The 15,089-nt window shown below is 28.1% G+C and overlaps 1 protein-coding gene across 1 annotated transcript in view; it reads left to right on the forward strand.

The window, feature by feature from the left end:
• Nucleotides 1–1,570: 1,570 nt before the first annotated feature.
• LOC136973358 (E3 ubiquitin-protein ligase MYCBP2-like) overlaps nucleotides 1,571–15,089 on the forward strand; it is a 28,126-nt gene continuing 14,607 nt past the window's right edge. Inside the window, 6 exon segments of the mRNA XM_067268092.1 lie at nucleotides 1,571–1,845; nucleotides 2,732–3,018; nucleotides 4,323–4,413; nucleotides 7,043–7,162; nucleotides 9,562–9,669; nucleotides 11,232–11,360. Coding sequence (XP_067124193.1) covers nucleotides 1,720–1,845; nucleotides 2,732–3,018; nucleotides 4,323–4,413; nucleotides 7,043–7,162; nucleotides 9,562–9,669; nucleotides 11,232–11,360 — 861 coding nt within the window. The 5' untranslated portion in view covers nucleotides 1,571–1,719.

A 15,089-nucleotide genomic window follows, 5' to 3' on the forward strand; every position in this document is an offset into this window, starting at 1 on the left:
TCGTAAACTTAATCCTTTTTAAGAAACGAAATAGCTACGAAATCAAAATTTTATTAATATAAATTATAATATGTCCTGTTACCTTCTTCATCTAACGACTTTTCCCCTTTATCCAGAATACTCCGACCAACGAGACTCCAGGCATTATGCATATACAGCTCTTGCTACGATTTATCCTTATAATTTTGCTATGCATGTAGCATTTATATATCAATAAATCATATTTACTCCAGATAACCTATTCCATGACTTCCTTATTATTATTTTTTTTTTTACTATTCTACTAGAAAGAGAGAGAGCAAATATCGTGAGGAAATTGCCAATTTCCGTACTTTATTAATAACCTCCGCGAACGGAAAAGAGTAACATATGTGACGTTATGACGCGATCGCGATATAATGCAAAAGAGAGAGAGCCGGAACGAATCTGTAAAACCAATTCCTTAGGTGAAAATCCAGCTTGCTCGATAAAACCAAGCTTGATTTTAGAAAACCCAGGGTGATGTGACGATCGGGATATTGTGAACTTTATCATTTATATGTACCTTTATAATCTTTTAACTATATTTTATACAAACTCTACATTTTATACAAAAACGGAACGAAATAGACCAAAAAGGGTTAGTTAAACGGGAAATCAACTGATAAATTCTGTTGATAAGAACAGTTTAAACTCGATTCCCACGAGTTGAGTTCCTTGTTAAGATGAGTCAAATTTCGGTGACACGACTACGTCACCAATAATTTTATTGGTCCAAGAAGATCATCTCTTCTGACGAAATCAAAGAAGGGCCTGCAAACTCCCTCCCCATATAAAAAGGGAGCACGATGAGTAAGACGAAGAAGTTGTTACTGACCGTGTGTTTGTGCGCTCAAAAGGATAGTTACCTGTCGCCGCCGATCCTCCCTCATCATCTATATTCAAGCCGAACTGTCATCGTTACACTTCCTACCTGAACAACTATTACCTGTTAGTGGACAGAGTCATTACCGACGATCTACTATAAGATCATTTATTCTTAGCCCGAACACCTACAACGGTCTATAAGGATATCATCGATTATTACATCGACATCCGACTACATATCTTGAGGTATTTATCCTACACGCGAATATTTGTAAGCTCTCTCTCTCTCTCTAATCCGCGTAGAATTTATGTTCGCGGATCGTGAGCCATGTACCTTATCACGTGTTTCTCTGTAAAGTAATCGCTTGTATCTAATTAGTCCTATGGAGAAAATAAACGGGTATATTTTTATATATAAATCTCTGGGTGCGTTCTTTCCGTCATCCTCTCCACTCGCTTCATTCCGGGTCTAACCCATACGTAACCGCTCGCGCAATTGATTTTCTGTATCAATCTAAGGATACAGTGGTGTCATCCTGACGTGGTATCAAAGAGATACCGGCCCTATGGTCACATACAGGTACTTCAAAACCTCGGATGGAATCAACATTATTAAATTTTAAAATGCATAAGACTTTGTGGATTGCTATGTATAATAAAAACATCAATTTCTCTTTTTTCTTCAAATATTAATTAAGACTAAAACTGTATAATAAATAAATAAATGTTTTTTAAATTTAGGTTTGTGCTCATATTGTTGCTGCTATTAGAAAAGAAGCAGCTAGAGTGCGTGAAGAATGGGAAGTTCTTCTCTGCAGTAAATCTCAGTCTGTCGAAGAATTGCCAAAATCATCTGATGCATATTGTTTTGAAATGCTTTCAATGGTTCTTGCTTTAAGTGGGTCTAGTGTTGGAAGAACGTATTTGGCACAGCAGGCTGGTTTATTACGTGATCTTTTCAGCTTACTACATACAGGATCTGCGAGAGTTCAGCGACAGGTAAAATTATTAATTATTATTTTATAAAGTAATGAACAATAAATGTTTTCAATTAATTTATATTTAATGATATTTTAAAATTACAAAAACAAACATATTTATTTATATAGCTTTATTACAAAATACCATGAAATTTTTGCTTTTAATAACACATTATGTGAACTTGCTGTTATTTGAAGAATTAAAATACAGATTTTTTATTTTAATTCTGATTATAATTTAAAAAAAAGAAAGAAATACTTGAATATTGAACAAAATTATAAACTACATAACAATAATAAGAAAATTTCAAATTGCTTTTGTATGAATTATAATATATAAGTTAATTAAACAATTTTAATTTTTATATTTAAATATTGGAAAGCAGCCAAAGGCAAGTTTTGCTTTACAGATTCCTGCCACTGAAGCATTGCGTGACAGGTAAAAACAATTTTGTATCCAGGTACAGAGGAGGAAGAAATTTTCAGTTTTAAACGAGTAAAACCACATAAAATGAATCTCAACAATCACATGTCTCTGCACAGTTCATTCATTAGAAATTGACCCTGGCATTTCAATTAAAAGCATTGTATGTTTAAGATAGATTCAATATTAATTAAGTTTCAATTAATAATAAATAAAAATAGGGTGAAAATTTACTTGAACTTTGCAAGCAGAAGAAATACAAAAAACACAGAGCTTCAAGATAAAAGTTGAATCCATCATGTGACTTTGTCACATCTGTGGAAGGAAAGTAGAAAATGCAAAGATGCTGAGAATTTTCTGTGTTTCTTCTATTTGTGAATTTGAAATGAATTAAGTGCATTGATTCATTAATTGATTAAATTGAAAGATTCAAAGTTTTCTTACTGAAATGTGTTAATAATTTGTAGTTATTTATTTAAAGGTTACTTCATTATTAAGGAGAGTTTTACCTGAAGTATCGCCACAAACTTTAGCATCAATACTTGGTGTACCATCGTTACCTCCAACAGATTTCAGTATAGTCTCTGAAGTAAGCAAACTTTCCCAGCAAGCAGAGCAGCCATATGATCTGCATCGCATGGGAATTCTAGATGTGTTCCTTTCCTGCATCGCTAAGGCATTAACTGTACAAATGAAAGTTAAAGGATCTACAAATGCCAGTGGAAAAGGAGTTACAACTATCACATTAGCAACATCAATTCATCCAAGGTTTGTAATTGTTTTATTAAATTTTATAAAATTAAAATATAGTATAAGATGATTAATTTAAATATTATAAAATGAAAACAACAGCAACAAAGTCTTAGTAATTTTATAAGATGATTTTATCCTTTAGGCACTAAAACAGCAATACGTGTAATTTAACTGAACTTTGAAAACATTATATTCTTTGTAATTGCAGTACATTTAGCTTATTTTAAAAATTCAATTATTATAATATATGATTAGAAATAATGAAGAATAAAAAAAATCAAACACCTGGATTCATATCAGACCCTGATATGAATCCAGGAAGGCTAATTAATTAATACAATTTGGGTAGAGTTAGGTGGTTAAACCACCATTTTATGTTAAATTTAATAATTAAAAATAAATAAAATTTAATATCAAATAATCCAGAAGAAAAGATGTATAACTTTAAAAACCTTTGAAATGTAACGTAACATAGTTAATAAAAGAAATTTTCAGTTTATTTGAACCTTTAACACATTATTTGTTTTTTCTGATTGTAGATGAAGTTGACTTTTACAAGAGAGTTGATTACACAAATGAATTTTAAAATGCATAGATGTTTTTGTTTGTAAATATCCACTACCTAATATGCATTATTTATTTTAGAAGTGCAAACTTTTAAATATAAAATTAGGTCAAGTAGAATGTGCCAGTTAAAGACTAGAATGTTGAAAATTGAATGTACAAACTGTAACTAGATTATAATCTACAGTAGACCCCCCTATAACACGGTAGATAAGTTCCGTGTTATATGAATCCCTCTTGTACAAGTCACTTAAATACATGAGCCAATCACAGCCTGGTACACGGGCTGTGATTGGCTCATGTATTTAAGTGACTTGTACAAGAGGGATTCATATAACACGGAACTTATCTACCGTGTTATAGGGGGTCTATTGTAATTGTAGTTACATTTATACTGCATTGGTAACTGCAATATTAATAAACATAGTACAACTACCTTTGTGGTTCAGTAAAAGTTTATTTCTCAAATGTTTTCAGTCTTCTTAATTGACTTTCCTCAGGAAATTTAGATTCAATTTTTGAAAATTTCAGTTTTTGAATTTTAGTTTAGCCAAAACTGTTAGCTTAATTAGTTTTGTTTATTATTTTACTTGAAATTTTTTATATTTATATTTTAACAAAATTTTTACAGAAAAAGCAAAAACTCATATAGTTATAATATTTGTTGATAAAATTGTCATTTTTAATTTTCATCATAAGTATTATCAATGTGATGTATCTTTTCATTCCTTATACAATTTTCTATACATTTGTAGAGACTATATTGGAGCGAGATGGTGGTTACGAGGGTGCATGGCTCGAAAGTTAGCTGAAGTAATTATTCAGTTACTCAAAGATATGGCTACTGTAAGTATTTAGACTAATTTGAACTTAATTATCTTGAAATAAAGGTCTCATTTATTTTTGTTTTGTTATGCATTTTCTTGCACTGAAAATATAACTTTGTGTGGATAAGTAATTTGTGTTGGTGTGTACTTTGCATCAGCATATGCCCTGAAAAAATTGCTAGAACTGAAATAAAATCTTTGCATAACTCACATCACTGTATATCTTATGGCTCCAGAGTAACCATTGAAGGCATGACACTTACCAGTATGCAGTTCAGAAGTTACCATTTCAGACAATAAAACATTGTTTTTTATGTTTCATTTATGTTAGAAGTTAACTGCAGGTGTAATTATAAAATAAATGAAGTGGATTGGAATGCCAAAATGGATATGAGAAAATATTAAAAGTACAAGTACAAATAAATACTAAAATAAATAAAAATTCATCAACATGAGTTTGAAAGTAAATTGTCATCTTCTAATCAGAACATTTTCAAATAGTTTATTGAGAGTTGTTATATAAAAAAAGGAGAAGGTTTTGATAACTTATCTACTTTTAAGGTAGATGTTTAAGTAGAAGTGTGTAATAATATCAATTAAAGTATGAATTAATGCATAGAAAATGAACAGGAGAAAACTAAAGATGAATCTTGTGCACACATGGCCTTGGCAGCTTTCAGAAAAATTTCAATGACAGATGAAAGTGTGCTGTACATAAAAGACTTTTTATTTTTTCTAAAGATGCTCTTGGTGACTTTAGACAAAAGAAAAGCCGTCAGATAGCTTTTCTTTTGTCTAAAAGTTTGTAACTGAATTTGTAACTAAAATTTAAAATTAACAGATAATCTACTTCATCACCAGGGCTGTGGAGTCATGGTTTTGGTGTTTTAGTTGGAATTGGAGTCATCAAAAATCCACTGATTCCAACTCTTTTTTACTTTTCCAACTTATGTATATAAAACAGAAAAGTTTTGGAATTACATCAAATTTGACCCTCTGAGTTTTTTGCAAATCTATGTGTTTGGAACCCAAAAAGTGTCAAATAAAGAGGGAAAATTTGTGTATGTGTTGGCATCTAATTTATTTAATTTCTTTATTTTCTGTTCTGCAATATTAAACAATATATCAGAATGGGTAAAGTTTAAGAAACGAAATTTAGTATGGTAGCTTGTGTATAAAGGGGCGTTAATGCTATATTTTACTTGTTATTAGTGTTCACAATTTTTTTTATAAAACTTGTCTCTACCCTCAAAATTAAGCTTCAGTCCTAATATGAGCACAGACAGAAAAGGAAATCTTACAAAATTTAAAAATGATTGGATTGGAACACTGGACAATGCACTGGAAAAAGTAAATCACATTGACCATTCTCCAAATTTGGATGTTAAAATGGCAATACTGCACTATCCAGATATTATCCAAGATACAGCATTGATTGTCACAGCATTGCCACCAACCAAGTTTCAGTAGAGCATTTATTTTCTGCTCTTAAAATTATTAAATATGATTTAAGAGCTTCCATGAATGCTGACTTAATAGAAGCAATTCTTTTTTAAGAAGTAATTCAGTTTATAACAGAGATGGAAAATAATAAATTAATCAACATGGCAAAATAAACAATCTTTTTCTTTACCAGTCTAAATGTTATTTTTCTTATTCTTGACTTAGATAATATATAAGTATGCACATACATTAAACTAATATACTCATATATTATGTACAACATTTTTATTAAACTAATTTATTTCTGTACAAAATGTATTTACTGTTTTTATTTATACATGTTTACCAAATACCATTGCCATCATCAAACAAATCAATAAATATGAACTTATATATTAAGTAGAAGTGTCAAATTTTAATGTTTAATTAATTTTTTAAAATTGTTTTATTATTATTATTATTTTTTAAAGTAATCAGAATTGTCATCATTATTACTTTCTCAGCTGTTATGTAGTATAGGCTTATAACAAAGGAAAAGAATGATGATCAGTCAAAAAATGACATTCCGAGATTTTTAATCTTTTGGACTCACAAAGCCTCAAAATGTAGAAAAGTGCAAAAATATTTGGGGTTTTTTCTGTATACATGAATATTAGAATGTGTGTGGGGCACAATTCAGTTCAACCACTTTGAAGCTTAATAACTCCTGTGTTAAACCATCCAACTTCAATTCAAAAACCACAGAAGTTATATTTATATAATGATTATGTCATTACTTAGAGCTTTTGCCTTGGAATAAAAAAGTTTCAATGTTCTATTTTTATTAGAACTCTATTAATTGAAGCTTTTATTCTGAGGTCACATGATGAACATCAGAATTCCTGGGCCTATTTTGTTAACAAGTTCACCCCTGGTCGGAGACGAATCGTAAGGCAGAGTTTGTAGATTTTTACACGACTTCACAACCCTGCTTATCACATAATCCATTTTTCATTAAATATTATCTTTAATTATTAACCTTTAGTAAATGACATAAGGAGTTGTTTAAATTTTGTAATTTATATCGTAATGACAAAAGAAATGTAACAAAATGTTAAACTAAAGAAGTCAATACACTATTTATTCAATTTCACTTGTTTATATATATATATATATATATTATATAATTTATTTTAAATACCTAATAAAATGTTTTTTAATCATAGGGAAAACTGACAGAAGCTTGGGCTACTGTTACAAAAGGTGCTATTGCAGAAAATATTCTTAATCTTACAAAATTAGACGATCATTATCGAATGCCTAATGAATGCCTTCGCACACCAACGGTATGTTTTATTTTAATTTTATATTATGTTATGCTAAATTTTTAAATTTATATTTATTTAATGTAAGATTGCAATAACTACAGCTTGAATATTGAAATAATTCTTTGTCCTCTTAATTAAACCTTTGTATTCAAATTCTAATTTTTTTTATAGATGTTATCAGTTAGCTTTTTCATATTGAAACTTAAAATATTTTTATCAAAATACTTGTCTGCAAAACTTTTTTACTGATAAGAATTTTTATACCTATTTATGATGCAGAAATAATGGGTATTTACAAAACAAATAAAAACAAATGCAAAACAAACATACATCATGAAAATATAATAAAAAATATACATATACAAAAACTAAAACTTGTAGTATTTTAATGTGCAATATCATTTGGAAACAGTAGTCAATGTGCATATGACATTTTAGCATACAAACAAAGTGGATTTGTGTTTATCATCCAGCATTTTTCAATTGGAACAAACTGCACAGTCTTTTTTTTTTTTTTTTTTAAGCCTCCTTTACCAATTAACAAATTTTTTGCAAACTGCATGTTAAAGTATGCTGGTTAACTCAATCCATATGCATATTTTTAGTATAGTTTAGTACAATTTTTGGTTTTTGAACATTACATTTCACATTTCCACCGTATTTCCGTATTTTCTTTTTTGAATCACAGTTATTTCTGCATCTTTGTGAGTACTGATAGAGAACCATTGTTTTGGTTTTTTATATGTTAGTCTTCCTTCCTGTAACAAATTGACATTTTTTTCATTTTTGATAAAACTGTATTTTTTGTCTCTGTAAGATGGTATTTTGATTTTAGCAATTTGAGAACAAGAGAAAGGCTTGTACAGTATATTTGTCTGTGTATATGTGGCATCCATTGACATTTAGGATTTTATTCAAAATTTGTTTATGTAACTGTAAAGGAATTCTGAAAATAACAGGCAGTTCTGTTAAAGCCATACATAAGCTTATACACTTAAACCTGTTTTTGTGCGGTCTTTTTTTGTGTGATTTTTTATTTATGCGATTCTTTTTGTGCGGTATATGAAAATTTCAATCAAATTGGAACATAATTGACTTCTGTAAAATTTTTTAAAACTCTATTGAATGTTTTCTATAACATCAACAGGTTTTTTTCATTTTTTATTCAGTAAAATTTTTTCTCATACGTTTTTTCGGTCTCCTCTTATTTTAATAGCATAAAAATCATAAATATTATGTTATATTTGAACAGATGCGGTAAGTTAGCTCCCTTCCAGCTTTAGACTGCAGGTGTGAAATTTCAGGCCTTGTTAAATGAAATAACACTTCCTGCAGCTATATTTATCAAATAAAATCATTTTTTAACGATTATTTTTAACTTTTTTAATGTTAGATTGGTATTTAAGTGGAAATAATTAATTAATATAAAAAATAAAATTCTTAGAGGATTTTTTTCCTATTAGGGATTGCAGAAAGAGGCCCAAGGAGTTAGAAAAGCAATTCATAGTTATTTTCTATGTGAGACTTTTTCATGTGGTTCCTATTCACCGCATAAAAAAAAAAAATACTTTTTAGTTGTGTTGCAAAAACTACTTTTTATAGCTACTGGTGAAGTTTTGTGCAATATTTTTTTTTTGTGTGTTTTCTTTTATGCGGTCCCTATCCACTGCACAAAAACAGGTTTGAATGTATAATATACTTACGCATAGTACATATTTTGTAATGAGAAATTGACTCTATTTTATGGTCACTAGTTATATTAATTATGTAGTTAACATAGACTTACAGAAACATGTAGGAAGAACAATATTCAAAGGCATCAAATATTGTTCTGAGGAATTATTGCAATTTTCCATGGAATTGATATTATTTTTATTGTAATAATTAACTAAATATTAACTCTATTTAACTTTATTATAAAATTGTGATAATAGTGTTAATTCTGGATAAAGAGGTTCTGTAGAAACTCAGTTTTGTTTTGCTTTTTGGCAGTAGTTGTAAAAACCCAAATTGTAGTTGAAGAAATTAAAGTTACAGATTATTATTACGTAAAGTGTGATTATTACTCATTGCAGTATTACATTTAATATTTGAATGTTATTTACTGTGCTGTCAACAAGTGGAACTGACTGTTTAGAGGCAGAAATAATTTTTTTAATACACTAGTTTGGCTGTTATAAATACAAATGGTTATAAGAATAGATTAAATATCATTTGAGTTTTGCTTCATTGTCACAATTGTATTGAATTCAGCTATATAAAGTGAGATATATACTGACCATAATAGAATATCTTATATAGAAAAGTTTGTAATTTTTGATATATAATGAATGTTAAATGTATTAAATTATTGAATAATTTAAACATTTTTATGTTTTATAAGAAAATTTAATTTCTGATTGCTTTTTTTTTTTTAGTTATGGTTATCATTAGCTTCACTTTGCGTTTTGGATCAAGAGCATGTTGAACGTTTATCATCAGGACAGTGGGTTGGTGGTGCCGATGGTCAACAATCACAACCTCGTGTAAGCTATTTATTGCTTTTTAGCATATTATTAATTCAATTTTAATTATTAATGGGATCAAATTTAGTTTTATGAAAAAATTTGGTATTTTATTCCATGAATGATAAAATATAAAAGTATTTAAATTGTATTCAAAATTAGTCCTTGTCAAAGAGAAACTAAAATGATTGAACATCCTTTGAAAATAATTCTGGCTTGTGATTATTTATATCAAAATTTTAATATATAAATTTTTCAAATTGAATATAATATATAAAATTAAAGCTGAAATATATTTTTAGAATTAACTTTACATCAATATGAAAATATTTCAAATATATACATAAACAAACATCACAGAACCTGATAAATTTGTAAAGTCAAACAATCACTGGATTACATCAAGCTATTTTTCCATGATTATATTTAATTAATTACTAAATAATTTTTCACTAGAGAGAGGCTGGTGCCTAATGCCTCTCTCTAGTGAAAAATTATTTAGTAATTAATTAAATATAATCATGGAAAAATAGCTTGATATAATCTGGTGGTTTGCTTCATTTCAAGTATATTAATTGTTTTATCTTGTATTTTAGTCTCGCTGTATATAGTACTAAAATTTACAGAATATTAGAGTAATAATGCTCAAGCAAAATCTGCAAAAGCAGAACTGTCTTATTTTTCCATGTCTTGCAGGTTTTCTGCCATTGAAAGAATGTAGTCTTGCCATCTTATCACTTTTGTATTACTCTGTTTCTGTAAATACAAGTCCCAAAAATGTTTGTTTATGCTTTTATCAGATTGGGTGGGATTAAGCATTTGTTAGAGATGTCTGCATATATATAGATTTTATATACAAATAAATGGGCAGAATTTTTAATAAAAAATCTAACATTATTTGTTTAGTTGTCTTTGGTTATTTAATGAAGATATTGAAACAGATTTCTAAATTCATAGTATTATCAAAAAAACGTTTGGTCTCCTTTAGCTTTTCCTAGTTCTTTCAGCTCCTTGTAGCTGAAAACTTGTATTTGATTTAAGGGCTCAGACTCATCTATCAGTTGGTTGTCATCATCTTTATTGTTGTCTTTAGTTTGCAAGACTACAATTTTGTGCAAGTCTACATCATAAGTTTTTATAGAAAAAATATACAAGCCCGTAAAATATAAAACCTCAAAATACAATGCAGGAGAAAATGGAATACTGAGTACTTTAGCATGCTTTGAAACTCCTAGTCAAAAAGAATTTATGAAAGATACAGAGCATGCAGGTTTCTGGCTTTTGGATCTATACTGTCCCATATTTAAGTTGAAATAGCACAATTTATTTGTCATTCTGTCTGTATCTCACAAGTTCCAGTTTTCAGATACCATTTGTTAGATTAATGTAATTACTTTATTGGAAAATATTTGAACATTTCATCTCTGGTAGAGTTCTACCTTACTTGGGGCAGCTTTTACAGATTTTATATGTAATACATATAATTGATGTAATAATAGTGAAATTATTACATCAATTATTTAAAGTATTCAGAATTACAGATATTAACATAACAATATTCAAATGGTACTTTTTATTTATAGCCTACATGTGATAATCACGACGATGGGGAAACACCTGCAATTATCTTGTGCAGTTCCTGTGGAAATTTATGTGCTGATTGTGATAGATTTCTTCACCTACATAGAAGAACCCGCTCTCATCAAAGACAGGTATGTTGCAATTTGATTATACTTTACTATGTACAGTACATATGTATTTAAATAAAACTGCACATTAAAACAGTTGTTTTATTTGAAATATTACAACTGCAAATTAAAACATTTTTAAAGAATTATTAATTATAGACTGATTTTATTGAAACTGTGAAGTGAAATAAAGTAAAAAATTCCTTGAAGAAAAGATCTGACTTTTTATTCATTTATTTATTAAGTTCATTTAAATGTTAATTGCTTGTAGTATAAAACAATTAATTATACAATTAAATTTCTAATTTTTTTTAAAAAATACTGTAATTCCTAATTTTGATATATTACATTAAATATGTAATATAATATAACACACAGGTTGTCTCAAAAGTCACTATCTCTTTTCAAAAATAATTGGAATTGTGAAAAACTGGTTTAACCTATCTCATGTTGAAATTTTTCTCTGTTGCGTGTCGTGCCATGTTGAATTTTTGTTGATGTTAAGCCTAACAAAAATTACACACTTTTGAAAAAAATAATCATGGCTATGTATTGTCCAAAATTATTTTTTTATTTTGCACAAATAAAAAATAGATATATTAATAAATGTAAAAACAAAAACAAATTATATTTTGGAATTTAGTTTTAATATAAAAATTACGACGACTAGCAACATCTAGTTTCAAAAACATTCCAGTGCTGAAACAAGCTATCTTGGGTCCATCGGTCAAGGTCATTAGGTTGCAACCCGAGATATGTTGGGAATACCAGGGAATAGGTTAAACATGAAAAATATATTTATTTCAACCATATGGTGACCATTAGTATCTGTATAGATCTCAAAGGGGTAAGCTGCTTCCCAGAATACATTTTCCAGCCAAACAACTGACAAATAGCCTTGTCTGATTGATCTTTCTTATGCAACTTCCTCTCAAAATTTTCTCTAATTTTCTTACATCTCAAGCCTTTTATTTTGGTAATTACCACAAACACTCCGCATTCATCATCAGCAACATGGGTCTGAATGAAAAATTTAACAATTACACAAAATTGGACATAAACCAATTAATATTTCGTAAATATACAAATTTTCCACTAAACATACATAGATTTATGACAGTATAGTGTTTTTTTAAAAAAGTATTTAATGTCATTGAAATAGATTGTGGTTTTTGAGATACTCTGTATTTTAATATATATATATATATATATATATATATATAGATACAGATATTCCTCATATAACACTGTAGTTATGTTCCAAAAAGTGGTGTGTTATGCAGATCTGTGCTATACAAAACATAGATTAGATTCCAAAAGTTAATAAAAATATTCTATTCTTTTTCATTACTAAGAGTAATGTGTTTATTAAAGCAATGAATAATTATTTCCAATCAATAATTAATTAACAATCACAATTAAAAGTACTGTATTACATGTTAATGTTGATTTTAGTTAAATGAGGGCATTTTCTTTTTATACGGTATTGTCGTCATCTGAGCAATTGTTGATCTTGATCAGAAATATCAACATCTGCATTTTTTTATTTTTACCATAAAAATTTTTTATGTATGACAAAGTAAAAATATGTTGTTAGTAGAAAATTTGTTCTAGCAGGTTGTGTTTGTTCAGTCGAGGGCTGAACAATTTTTTTTCCAGAATTTGTGTTCAAATACCAAATTGTTTGAATCATGAATAATTTGAGTGCCGAGATACGATTATATTTCATTCATCATTTTTACGAATTATTAAGTTACGTATGATTAAAAGGTTAATATCATTTACCTTAAAATGTATAAACTTTTAGTTTTATCTTGAGAAAACTGTGTTTTATGTTTTCTTTCTTTCGAAGACACAATGCAGTGACAGTAGATTTAAAACACTGGGCAAATTTTCATCCTTTATTCGGTTGGACTTTCCAACTGAATAAAGGATGAAAATTTGCCCAGTGTTTTAAATCTACTGTCACTGCATTGTGTCTTTGCAAGAAAAAAATATAAATAAACTACTAGATATGAAGACTAATCTATAAAAAGCAAAACAAAGTGATGGTCTTAAAGGTTGAAACCAACAATGATGATACTCAGTTAATAGGAAAGCTAGGATAAGGAAGGAAAATAATTGCAATATCAGTTTTCATTAAACCTGACAAAAAACAAAACAAATTAAAAATTTCAGTATTCTAAAATCTGTGGGCAAATTTAAGACAACGCACTTGCTTACTTGAGTAAAAATATATATAGAATAATAAAGGAGTTTGCACCTAAAAGTTGTGAAATTTTGTACGGAGGATTTCCCAAATTCTCAAACTGTGTTAGAGCAAAACTGGGAACCGTTGTATGGAGAATTTTTCCAATTTTTGAACCTCGTTGTAGGAGTTCCGTGTTTTACGAGGAATACCTGTATTTAATATTCATTAAATTATAAATGGATTAGATTTTAATTACAAATTTACTGTAAAATAAGATTCTTATTTAGAAGTAGTATATTTAGAATAAAATAAGAAAGTGTTGAAATGTTTTTATTTCTGTTACTATCATTTATATGTTGAAAAATATAAATAATTAAATGAATTAGTAATTATCTATAATACTATAAATGTTAAATCATATATAATATGTGATTTTAAAGCTCATACTTTTATTAAATTATATATATGGTAAAGTAAAAAAAAAATAAACTGAACTTTTAATGAAACTTGCACAATGTTAGTAGTACGAATATATATATTTTTAAAAATTTGTACTACTAACATTGTGCAAGTTTCATTAAAAGTTCTGTTTATTTTTTACTGTATCATCTTCAAAGTAAATTCTTCTTGCACTAAACATTTCTGTCAGTATATATGTTACTTATGAAAAATAGTACTGTAAGCCATTTTTATGGTGTTTTTAAGAGTTCTGGTTGCTATGATTTTCATTTTGGCTTCTGCCATTTGTTCCTGATCAGTGAACACCTGACCAGGAAGAGCAAATGTGCATGGACAAGGAGGCACAACAGTCTTGTTAATAAGGATCAGACAATTAGGCTAAGGATGTAAAAAGATAACATTATTCACAGATAACAGATAAAAGTATAAAATTGTCATATAAAGAAATTTTAAAAGTTGAAGTAAAACTAATTATTTGGCATTTAATATAATTAAAGTTTTTAATTTAACAATATAATATACTTGACTAAAGTAGATTAAACTAGAGTCATCTTGGAGTTTCATATAAACTTGCCTATGAAAGGGTTCTGCAGTTCAGAGAAGGTTGGGAAAGGTGGCTCAAAAAAGGACATTGAAGAGTTGTAGATTCTAGTAAGCATCAGACTGCAAGTTGTAACGAACAAAGCAATAAAAGCATCAAAAAAGGGGCTTCCAGAATTGCTTTGACAAGTAGTATAGATGCTGACACACACCTGATATGTAAAGCTTGAAAGTTCTTGGGACTTGATACAATCATTCATCTCTCCAATAAAATAGAATATAATTGATTATGCAAATTGGAGATTACTTTCAAAATGAATTATTTATATACAAACTAATTATATTTATAAAAAAAGTAAAAATTTTAATTTAGTGTAAATATGTACGATAGAGAATTTATTTATAGTAAGTAAAAAATATTGCAAGAAACTCAATGATTTTTTAAAATATTTTTTTAATTACTTGATTTCAAAATGAAATCTTTTATACTACTGTTAGACTAAGAAAGAATTAAGAATGATAATTTTATGAATTACACTTAATTTTTTATTCCCAGTAATAAT

This window comes from Centruroides vittatus, unplaced genomic scaffold (assembly GCF_030686945.1).
Source record: "Centruroides vittatus isolate TY-2023 unplaced genomic scaffold, ASM3068694v2 contig_3151, whole genome shotgun sequence".
NCBI lineage: Eukaryota > Metazoa > Arthropoda > Arachnida > Scorpiones > Buthidae > Centruroides > Centruroides vittatus.